The sequence below is a fragment of the Cygnus olor genome, chromosome 1, assembly GCF_009769625.2.
Source record: "Cygnus olor isolate bCygOlo1 chromosome 1, bCygOlo1.pri.v2, whole genome shotgun sequence".
NCBI classification, from domain to species: Eukaryota; Metazoa; Chordata; class Aves; order Anseriformes; family Anatidae; genus Cygnus; species Cygnus olor.
The window spans coordinates 115,674,240-115,686,371 of NC_049169.1; the positions used below are offsets into that span (position 1 = coordinate 115,674,240).

At 37.5% G+C, this 12,132-nt stretch overlaps 2 protein-coding genes across 2 annotated transcripts in view; both read left to right on the plus strand.

The window, feature by feature from the left end:
* The window catches only part of LOC121073808 (mucin-19-like), a 20,018-nt gene extending 19,950 nt beyond the window's left edge, over positions 1-68 (plus strand). Inside the window, exon 2 of the mRNA XM_040565232.1 lies at positions 29-68. Coding sequence (XP_040421166.1) covers positions 29-68 — 40 coding nt within the window. The remainder of the gene's footprint in view (positions 1-28) is intronic.
* Positions 29-11,004, plus strand: LOC121061733. The gene is made up of 11 exons (XM_040541057.1): positions 29-511; positions 1,420-1,674; positions 2,621-2,733; positions 3,102-3,321; positions 3,500-3,658; positions 3,959-4,057; positions 4,787-5,032; positions 7,999-8,082; positions 8,693-8,805; positions 9,338-9,536; positions 10,784-11,004. Exons 1-11 carry the CDS (start codon positions 148-150, stop codon positions 10,978-10,980), a joined length of 2,049 nt encoding a protein of 682 aa, XP_040396991.1. The 5' UTR covers positions 29-147; the 3' UTR covers positions 10,981-11,004.
* Positions 11,005-12,132: the final 1,128 nt, after the last annotated feature.

Below are 12,132 nucleotides of genomic sequence, written 5' to 3' on the forward strand. Positions count from 1 at the left end.
TACTCACCTTCCCTTGCTGTCTCCTCAGCTGCACCGTTCAGCAGTGGGCCAAGCAGCAGCAGCGGTAGGGCTGAGCCAAGCTTGTCAGCTACGTCCCAGCCATCCACGGGCCTCCCGTCCCCTGTTCCCTGGTCCACTGCTGGCACTATGAGTGTTGGGCGGGGCACTGTGACGGTTCTCACCACTACCAACCTCAAGCAGGAGCATTCCACACCACATTTTGTGTCCACGTCATCTTCCGCAGCCAGCCCGTTTCCTTCTAGAGCTGTGGCCTCTGCTGCTAGCCCTTCCACGACTCGTACAGGCTTAGGTGAAAGTCCCACCATCGGCCTGGTGAGCGGCACCACGTCTGACGCACGTGACAAGACTTCCTTTTCCCTTGGTCTTACATCTGTTTCAGCTGCTTCCGTTGTCACGGTGGCAGTTGGAGATGGGAGCATGCAGACTACTATCTACATGGCTAAATTTAGTCCACCTGCATCTGTTCATCCACCGTTGTCTGGATCATGTAGTGAGTATTTCTCGTTGTAACTGTAAATTTTTGAATCTTTTGTTAGGATATTTTAATTTAATTATATTTTTTGTATATTTTTAATTTTGTTTTTAATTGCATTTTTTTATTTTTCTTTTTTTATATTTTATTTTTCCCTTATTATGAAGTATATTTTAATATATAACTGCTACTTGTTTATTCTCCAATCCTCATTTAAATTTCTTGTTTAATACTGCATTCTGTTTTTCTTTTTTATCTCATTCATAACATATTCCTTAGATTTATTGCATTTTTAAATTAGTGTTACGTAGTACTCAAGGTATTCCTTCAGTTTACTTCAGTTCTCTTTTTATTGTAGTGTACTTTATCTGAAATCCCGTTCTTGTTGGAATTTGTCAACAATGTTTTTGTCCTTTCACAGCTCTTTTTTCTTGGTTGTTGTTTTCCCCCCCTGGGAATATTGTTCTAGTTTTTATTTATTGTTTGCCAAATGTTTACCTTTCTGCTTCATATAGTATGCCATAATTAATCTCTTTTTGCTTTTAATGGATGGAAAGGTTATCATGGAATGAAATTTGGAGAATAACTGACCTTTTTTCCTCAGAAATAAAAAAGACATGGTATTTTGGGTTTTATTTGGTTTTAATCTTTATTGGAAAATAATAATCTTCTGGTTTGAAAACAAAGCTATTGGGTTAATCCTACCCTAATTTGTTTTCATAGTGCTGTCATAGTATTCATGATGGCATATCCATGTGTATGATGAAGAACTTGGTTTTTCATACCTTTATAAAAGATTTTTTTCGTGGTTTTTTTTTTTTTTTTTTTTTTTTCTGTAGACAACGAGTTTTGCAGTAATACTTCATTCCTAGGAACACACATACTATAAGAACATGTCTTACAGTGATTTCCTTTTTCCTTTTTAGCTCCTGTCACTCTCTCTACACGGCTGGAGAATGTGACAAGCACAACGATACAGTTCAGCTGGAAACCTCAAGGTGGCACAAGAGACAGTCCTTATCGCGTGCGTCTGTGGGAGGGATACAGAGAGATGGAGAACAGGAACATAAATGAAACCAGCATTGCATTTGGAAACCTGCTTTCTGATCACGAATACAAAATATCTGTGGATGTTTTAACTTGCTCTATGAATATCAGTACCTCGATGACAGTTCGGACAGGTATTTTATCAGGATCTTTTCCATTTTTTTCATTAGTAGACTGACATACACATGGCCTGACAATGAAGACCTTTTCCATTGTGCACCTTCCTGGACATGAATAAGCTATAAACTGAAACGAATAGGAAGAGGAAGGCCAAACTTTCAGACACTAAAAACCAATCTTCAGATTTTCAATGGAGCTAAGATCCAAAGCTTCCTTTATGTTTCTGCCATATTCAAAACATTGCTGAATTAGAAACACTGTTCAACATGTCTGTCTCTCACAGCTCCCTACTCAACAAGCCTGCCCTGCTCTTGTATCTTCACATGCAAGTTTTGCCCCCTTTTGAGTTCCTGGTTACATGGTAGACGACAGGTTCAAACACACGTTTGTCCTGTAGCCATGTAGCCTAGGAAATCCTGGAGTCCTGCAGCTCCTACTTCCCACTTCTCAGCTTCTTCTTGTGAGCAGCAGCTCTATGGCAAATGCTTTCAGTAAGATCTGCCAGTGCAGTTAGGTTCCCAGCTGAAATACCTGGAGTCTTGCTCTGTCCTCCCATGGGACAGCACGATTCGTGATTCCAGGATTAACTGTCTGGTGCATGAATCAACATCTTGGAAGGTACAGAGTCAATGGGGTGCAGGTCAAAGGGATGCCTCTTGCATTTTATTCAAAGCTGCCTTGCTGTGAGGCACACAGCCCAAGGGTATGGTGGACCATCCTTTCTCATAATGTCTTGTCCTCTTCTCTCAGAGACACATCGAATAAAAGGTGAGGAATACAGTGATCAGTGAGTGGCAAAAAGTGTTTAAGAGTTATGCTTTGGCCAGCTGGGGTGCAGGGAATTAACCTGTCCACATACACCTCTGGTTTGCACTTTTCCTTAGAGGTGTTTATCTGAGGAAATATTTTTAAACAGAACCTATACTTTTGCTGGTTATTCTGTTTTTAATATCTCCACAGCTGCTAAAGTCTTAAATGGAACCACTAGGATTACTAATGAAGATTTCATACCTGAATATGAGAACAAATCAAGTAAAGCATTTAAGGACTTCAAAACTCGCTTCATTATGGAGGTATTTTCCTTAGGAATTTTAACTCCAAATTTATTTTCTTTTGGGCTCTTTTTCATGTCAACAGTCACGAGGGTCCAGGTATGAATAATCTTAAGTGTGGTTGTGAAAGAAAGTATGATGGTTAGAAACAAAGCAGTACTTATCGAGGCCTTACATCTCATTTATGTTGTTGTTGTCCTCTGAAGCCCTGATTTAAATGAAATTCTGTCTGGCAGTTACACATACTCCCACCCTATGGTGGATATATATAAATAATATAATTTATGTACATATAATATATATAAATGAATTATAGGCAGCGTATTGCTGTAACAACTCTTAGCTTTAAAGGAGAAAAAATATAATAACTTAAACTTTTTACCTTGCAGATAAAAGAACATCTGCCAACGGAGATCCTAAAACTAATAGTGGAAGGAAAAATGCGTATTGTAATTAATAGCATCAGGAATGGAAGTGTGATTGTGTTCTTCAACATTGTGTTGAATGTAGGAGAAAACATAACAGTGACAGAGATTTCAGATGCTTTTACGAAGTCCCTTAACATGAGTACAGTATTGAAAGCTGATCTTAAAAGGACTGTTATAGAAGGTATGAATGCATGCGAGACTACGAATTCAAATAGTGGTGTATCTTTCATTAATGATATCATCCAGTGAAATGGGATTTAGGTGGGATTAGGCAATTGCAAATAATGTTCTGTTTATCTCTTTTTCATAGCTGATTAAAAATTTTTCTTCCTTTTCCATTTTATTTAACTGTACTGTAGCAAGGAATAGTTGTCAGCCAGGATTAAATGATTGTTCGCAACATGCTACCTGCACTGCTGAAGGAGCAAGTTATTCCTGTCAATGCAACAAAGGATTCACAGATAACAGTCCACAAGTTCCAGGGAGAGTGTGTCAACAAAAGCAGAATCCACCTTCACGTAACTATTTTTTATCATATATAAATAATAAATAATATTTTTAAAAAGATTAAAAATTTGCATATAATTCTTATCCCTTCCTGACCCTCTCTCGGATAATAGTTTATTATGTTTCCTTATACTGGCCTTTGATGGATGGGATTTGATATGAGAAAGGGTACCGTAGCTAACTATTCAGACAAACAATGGAAGCATATTTTCTGGGCTTGTTTTTTGAAAGTTGTTTATGAAAATAAATCACATAAACTTGGTGAAACTAAAAGAAATTCTAGTCATTGCCTCCAAATTGCTATTTTACAGAACAGATGACTACAGTCCCTCCAAAAAGTGCTACAGGTAGATTTACAGGATCCACAGCTAATTCCATTTTTGCTACCCCATTTGCATCAGGAGCTTGCAGTAAGTAAATATTTAATATTGAATACTAGTATAAAAATGTTCTGAGATTAGTTATTAAAATCAGATATGATAATCTTTTTCATCAGTCATATCAGCTGTGAAGTAAATTTTCCAGATATAACTTCAGAAAGAGAAGCCTGAGATAACCATTGCAAACATATAATTATACAAATATTAGCCAAGGAAGTTTCTACATCTTGGTAAAACCATTCCGGACCCAGTGAGGTTCTACAAGGTCAAAAACGCCTACCCCTACCTCTAGTGGTTTATCACTGTGTTGTGTGATTTTTGTAATGTTATTATGAAGCACAGTTGTTATATTTCTGTCTACTGCTTCGAACTTAGGGTTTCATGGTAGCTTTTTGGTGAATCCATCCACCTGATTATATCAAACATCACCATGAGTCAAATAGCAGTCTACCTCAGAACACTCATCACAGCAGCTGCCTTGTTATGGTGAGAAAGACTAGAAGCAAGCAGAATGCCACCCATTTATGCTTTGGAGCCATCAAATAATATACATTAATATATAATTTACCTCTATAGAGCAAACTGTTTCTTTCTGCTCTTGCAGGAGAATGGGATGAAAAGCTGAAATTAGCCCACAGAAAACCAACAAAAAATTATATTGGTTAAATTTGTACTTTTTTTGATTAAATATTAAATGTTTAGAATTACATAAGTGAAATGAAGTCCCTCTCAGCTGCATGAAACATTTTCACTTTGCAGTGCCAGTGTCCATAAACGTTGAGAATGTGACTGGGGAAGCAATACAATTCAGCTGGACCACAGAGGGTGGCAAGAGAGGCATTCTCTACACCATCTCCCTCGTGGATGGAAACCAAGAGAGAAATAAAACCACCAATGAGACAACAACTATATTCAAACATCTGCTTCCTGGTCATGTATATACAATATCTGTAAAAGTATTATCTTGTGCTGAGAATAGCAGGACTTCAGTGAGTGTCCGAACAGGTAATTCCTTGATCATACTGTCATTTCTTTTTAATGAATATACTCTCAGAATATCTTTTTACAGTATAATTTGGATTTGATTTCGTAGACTATTGTTCCTGTAAGTTGTCTTTATTTATCTGATTCATCCCATTACTTGGACAGAACTGCTCGGATTAAACAGGAGTTTGCAAGACTGAGTGTTTATTCTGTAAAATTTCTGTCCATGCTGTATTGTTGAACCAGATAATTTTGTACAAAAGTCAAGATATTTTGGTTGCAAATTTAACAGTAAACATTGTGGTAATGCGAAGCTTAGATTGCACATTCTTTTATGAATGCAGGAAGTCTTTAATTGCTATTGTTATAATTTCAATTTTGTCCTAGGATATAGACATTAAAACAAACTGTTTAGTTTTGTCACTACTATATCACAAAAAGTAGAATATATGCTGAATATTTTTCTTAAAATTTGAGATACACCTGGAAAGCATCTTTTGGGAAGTGTGCAATTCTGAATGCTTACATCTTTTCCCTACATCTAATGCTTTTGACTAAACTTTTCATATTATGCATACGGCCTCCCAAATGACACTGCCTTTCTTACGAATCACTTAGGGACTGTATGTATCATCTGGATCCAACAGTTTAGCTTCCAGGGCATTCAGAAGGACCTTATTCGCTGTCTGTGCACTGATAGTTACCACATCATGGGTAAACTATCTCTACAAAAAAAATGTTGCAGGCAGACAGGAACTTTCTTTAATTGAAAATACTCCTCTGCCTGCCTCTGACCACACAAAAGCTGTGTAGTGCCCTTAGAGCAATGCTGAGCCATACGTGTCTCTTAACAAAGTTTGCAACAAGTGGTGTGTTAAGTATAGGTATTTATTTATAAGGTAAAAACTATCGAGGTTTCTCATCAACTCATTTATCAGTTGTCTTGAAATGCATTGGGTATTTTTCCTATACTATTACAAATAGCAAGCAGTTCCAGGGTTGTAATGCTCTGATGTTCTGAAAACACTACCAACTTGCCAGCCTAAAAGTCCAGGACAAATCCATATCAATGTGCTTTTATGCCAGCATTGTCCTCTAATTTAAATAGTTGCTCTCTCTTCCTTTCCCCATATAATGCTCTCCTTCCCTGCCATATTAATAAACTTTTCTGTGGACAGTGCTCTCAGCCTTTGTTTGCTAGACAAGCTGTTCTTTTATAGTTTCCTTTCCTAAGAAGAGTTCTTCTTTCCCATGGAGGGCCCCATCATTCTTAATTTGTTTGAAATGGAGGTCATCTTTCTTGAATGTGAGCGACTGGGATTACACGCAGCAGTCCAGACAAGGTTGTACGAGTGTGCTTACCACATCGTTAACATTCTCATCTCTACTGGAATTGTATTGAGCGATGCATCAGAGGGTGACACATAGCTGTGATCAGCTCAGCCACTGAACCCCTTTTCTTTTCAATGCCTGTAATCCCAGGTTAGAGGAGACATTTCTATTATTATTTCATCCCAGCTTTCAGGAAATGTCATCCCATTGCTTTTAGCTTCATCCAATTCTTTCTGGAAGGTATCTCAATTCTCCCTTGTGTCAATGATGCCTGCTAACCTTATGCCATCATCACATTTTATAAGCAAACTCCTGTATTTTCTGGCAAGATCTATAATGGAAATGCAAAGCAAGTTCTATGCCTGCACTGATTCTCAAGGAACAGCACATGTAATAGCCCTTTAGAGCAAGATTTCTTCTTTTAAAGCTACCCATTTACATCTTCCCATTAGCCTATTCCTTTAGGTACATTTTTTCCACTAAAAAAAATTACTTGGCACTGTATTGGAAAAGATTGGAAGATATCTTAACCAGCTTGTCAAAGGAAGCTATTAGGTTATTTTAGCACAGTCCCCTTTTGATAAAATTACATTGCACTTTATCATACTTTATCAGTGGCTGAGAAAAGTCTCATGATTTCTTTTAATAACTTTTGAAATATCTGATTTTAACTTTTTGCATTTCTTACTTTCTTCCAGTATTTCTTGACCTCTAAATGTAACTCTTTCTAGCAACCTTTTTTTTCAGTTCTCTCATAGGTTGTCTGATTTTTTTCAAAACCCTTCTAGGGCTATTATTCTAGCAGTTAAATGTGAGGTCCCATCTTATGGACTTCCCTTCTATCATCAGCTTTAGGAACACAGAGCCAAGAAATTGTCAACATAATTTCCATCCAATTTGCTTCAGTGCTTCAGTCCAGTAGCTTTCGTTTATTAGCTCCCCTATTTTCTAAACAACAACAACAAAAATGCTTCCTTTTGTAGTCTGAAGCCTTACTAGAAATATGTTTGTGAGGTAATTGAAAAGATTAATCTTGGCAATAAACACCAAGTCATCTGAATTTTATGTGGAGTTACAGATTACATTACACAGTTCTGTGAGGGGAGCTAGAGTTGCACAGTATGAGCTAACCATATAAAAACTGCAGTACCAGCCTTTACTACTATTTTGAACCATTATAAGTAATTCTTATTAGCCAATCTAGATAAGCGTTCTGGGGTTTTGAATCTCCATGGTGCATATTGTTTTCAAATGAAATTGCAAATGACTTTTACTTCTGAAAATTCTATCTGCAGCTTACCCAAGTAGTACAAGCACATAGCAAAACATGTATCTTTATCCCCCATAAGAACTTAGAGTTCTCAGTGTTATCTCAATAAAGTTCTCAACTACCACCTACCCACCCACCACCTGCCTCTTTTCTGATATGCTCCATTTTTATAGTCTGCAGTTCTAAATTCTCACTGGGAAAAGGGCCTGCTATGTCAGTGATTCCTTGGTTATGATTAAATCTCTTTCACCTATTTCACTTTGGAGGTATGATGGACTAGGTAGAGTGAAGAGAGGGTTTTTCAACCCATCATTTTCTTACTAGCAACAATCACCCATGCACAGAGGCAATTCTCTTTTTTTTTTTTTTGTTATTTGTTTTACAGATCCGATTTCCTGTTTCAACAGAACTGGGTTTTGCTTACCACAGAATCATGGCTGTCCTGACTTAAAATATGTTATATGCTCAAGTAAGTTTTACAGCGTTTTAAAATTTATTTGTTCATAAATATAGGGTATCATTTCACGGTATAGTATCTTTCATGAGTATTTTATCATCTGTTTTGTTGTCTCAATTCACATAGCATCTGAAGTTCACACTTCTTTGGTAAGGAAGCTGCCTTCATCAAACTTTAGTGTCAACTTCCACCTCTATTTTTAGACTGGACTTTTCTATGCAAAGAAGACTTCTTTTGGCTTAGGGCTTATCCACCTACTTAGGAGGATAGAAACATACTCAGTGTTTTCCAGAATCTAATATACTGTTCTTGCTTCTGCTGAGATCAGTGGGAGAATGGCTGTTGAATTAGGAAGTAGGATGTGCCCTAAATTATAATAGGAATGACTAAGAAGTCATGAGGATTGCGATGGTGGACAAATTTGAAGAGGAAAAGGATTCAACTCTGAAGGTTCAGAAGCCAGTACATTAGATGCACTGACATGATATACTTCTTTCCTTCTATTTGATTAGTTTCTGTTTCTATCGATTAGTATTATAAGCTGATAGCATGAGATAACAAAGTCCATAAAGCAATTATAAAGTGACATCTCAAGATTCACCTAATATACGTATTTTTTCAGATTACCAAGTATTTGCGTGCAGTGCTTTGTTAAAAAGCCAGACATTTAATCATACACTTTATGACTCTGACAGTGAAGACTACAAAGCAATGTCTGAAAGTATCAAAACAGAAGTAAGTTCCTGTAATCTCCTTTGCCACTTTAAATGTGCTAAGAATTTTTTATTCAATTAGCAGCATCGGTCACTTAGATTAATTATTAAATCAAGATTGTGACAGGAGAAAAAGATAATACCACCTTGATAAAACAGCATATGAATCACTTGCTCAACAAGGACAGCCTTGACCAAAGCATGTTGTCTGATGAGGAGTATATTACTTTCCTAGTACTCAAAACTAAAATATTTAATGAGAAGCAATTTAAAATTCTTTTCTTATAAGCACAAAGAACTTCCCATTCACTGTCAAAATTTTATTTCGTATTTTCAGTCACGGACTGCATTGTTCCCAAATCCTCCTTCTGTAAATATTGTAGTGGTACAGACAAAAATTACTGTCATTATTCAGTTGTTTGTTATTCCAAAGAGATAGCCCTGAAGGAATGATAAATGCAGAAAGTGAATATCCTGATGTGTGTATGCAATAATTCTTGCTCTGTCTCATTTGACTGACACAATGGAACAAATATCAATTTCCATTTACACAGATTGTTAGAGAAATGCGCATCAAACTTAAAGATGACCACTTTGATATCGTGATGGTTGGATTCAGACCTGGGAGTGTGATTGCTTATTTTATTTCTCTACTGCAAAACCAAGAGCCCATTGGTGTGAACGTTGTGCAGGAATACCTAAGTCAAATATTAAAGAGAAAGTTTGGTGACCAAGTTGAAGTAACTGTACAATGTAAGTGATGTTAAAACATTTTTTCTGTGATGGTTTGGGGATTAGAGTCAGATCTCCTACCCTGCATAAAAACTGATAAATTAACTTCTTCCTTTTAAGAGATTCACATATTTCAGATAACCTATTTAAACATTCGCAGAAAACATATTCCAGCTATCATGTAGTTTACAAAGCTATTTTAATGAGCCAATGCATGTACCTAGTTCCAGACTTAAAGGATGGATTCTCATCACGTAGAAGGAGGGCTAAGAGAGCTTCTTGTCATAGTGTGTAGTCATTTTTGTACTATCCAAATGGATCCTAAATGATGGGCTTTTGGTGGAGAAGGGAATGAGGAGAATCCATGTTTCTTCTCTAGTGGCATCTGCAATACTGCTCTCTGGGTATGGATTTCTTCTTGTCTGATGGACAGCCCTCAAAAACCATTGGCACTTGCTCCCCTGACCAGAGGCAGTGTGTATTTACCAACTCAGAGTACTGCAGAGCTGCTGAGAGGCAGAGAGGGAAAGTAGAAAGTGTGCAGAAAGGTATTTGTCCAAAATACAGTATCTGTCATACTCAAAGTAGTGGTAAAACACTTATTACCTTGAGCTGCTATGAGCTGGGGGGGTTTCATACAACATAGTTGCTCTTTCTACCTAAGTTAATATACTTTCTTTGTAACAGGCTGGCTAGCACTTTTAGTCTAGCACTATTAGTCTGTGTGCCTTTCCACCATTACTACATGCATCTTTACTACAGTGATGAGATACACTTACATGGGTTACAGGCCTTTCATTGCCTTTATCTGGAGCCTTTATCATGGAGTAAGACATGCAGGTGTTAGTATGGATGGCAGACTAGGTCCCAATTAATTTTACAAAGTTGCTTGTGCACGTATAAGGAGGACTGTGAGGGTTACATTATGTACAGTTCCATTTCACACCCCTTTTTCACACTGTAAAGAGACTTTTTACTGAGAACTGGAGTTCTTCCAGAACCTTCCAGACACTTTCCACCAAGCAAATCCTCCGATCTGCTGATAATGGATGTCACCAAGAGAGCTCAAGGACCATCAGAGAGAGAGGCATTCATAACATTTCCTAGTTAACAAATCTTTGCTACATACAAACACATTTTTATATTATTCAAAAACTTCAAAGCTATCCAAAAGTGAAATGCAGCTGTCACTCAGGTCTCCATGCTGTCTTATGCCTACTTTTTATTGTTTCTAGCTAACATACCCGAAATATGTTTTAAATTTTCAGCTCTGTCTTCTCAGTCATCAGCTGAAAAAAGTTCCTCCTGGAAAGTGGCAGTGATTGTCCTTGGAGTTTTACTTGGAATTGCATTAGTGGTAATTTTTCTGGTAATATCAGTTTATATTTGGATGAAGAAAAGATCGGGTAAATACCTAGTTGAACCTAAAGAACTCCTAGGAAATTTTGTCTACAAGCACTTGTAATATAAGCCACCAGTTTGACTTACATATTTTGGATGGGGGGGTGGGGGGGAATTAATATATTTGTATTAAAATCCTTTTGTCTTTGTTAATGGTTTATGTTAACCTAAGAAAACTCAACCCTTTCCTTCTCAATGTCCATTCCTGAGCTCCTAACAACCTCTGTTGAATTAGCCTTTTGACATTGCTCTTGGGTATGGAATGGGGAATTTTCCTCGTTGAATGTGTGGGAGACTGAGGCACAGAGAAACTTCTGTTCTGACGATCCACTATAAATATTGCAATGATTCCTAACCATTGGCTATAAAGAGAATCTGAACTGCTCAATACTCTCTTATATTTAGGTGACACAGCAAACTGACTGATCCTAGTACCTGTAGCACATCACTTGACTACACGTCTGTGCCCAGAGTCATTGTGTTGAGCTTTATGCACTTAGCAAAGGGTGATTCACCTCACCTGAGATTTTTATTACCATATGAAGATGCCTCTTTCTCTTCAGTTAGCAGAATGAGCCAGCCCAGGACAATTCAGCATACGCAGTTTAGTTTTGAGTCTGAAAGGAAGAGGGATAGATCTGGGCTATATGGACTTACCATAGGAGTCTCTGGCAGAACAGACACCTGATCCAGAGGCTCCTGAATTCAAGGCTGGTTCCTTAATTCCTGGGCTGTGAAGAAACAAATGCCCATATGTGACAAATGTATAGCATGTTAGATACAGGTGTGGTTTAACAGGAAACCAGTAATTTTATAGCCTTAACATGTTACCAAAAGATGGGGGAGGGGAGACAAATGCTTCATCTAGTTTCACCTGTCAAAAACAGCTGAGCAAGCATGTGTCATATAACGCCATTTTGCCTTGCTCCTGAGAATCCCAATGTGGAGTCCACTGAAAGCAGCCCAAGGGATCCCGTGTCGTGGCTTGAGACCCTGTGTACTAGAGAAATTGAAAGAAACAGACTTTGTCTGTTTTCATGGCTCTCAGCTGCAGTCCCAATGAGGTTGCGGTCTGTTTCTTCCATGGAGTATTTTTCTCCTTGGAACATGTTGAACAAATAATAAATGGTAGTGTATTGTTGTACATATTTTCAGTAGGATTTATGTATTTCATCTCAAAGCAGTTCTCCCTGTGTCTGTGTATTTTGTCTGTATG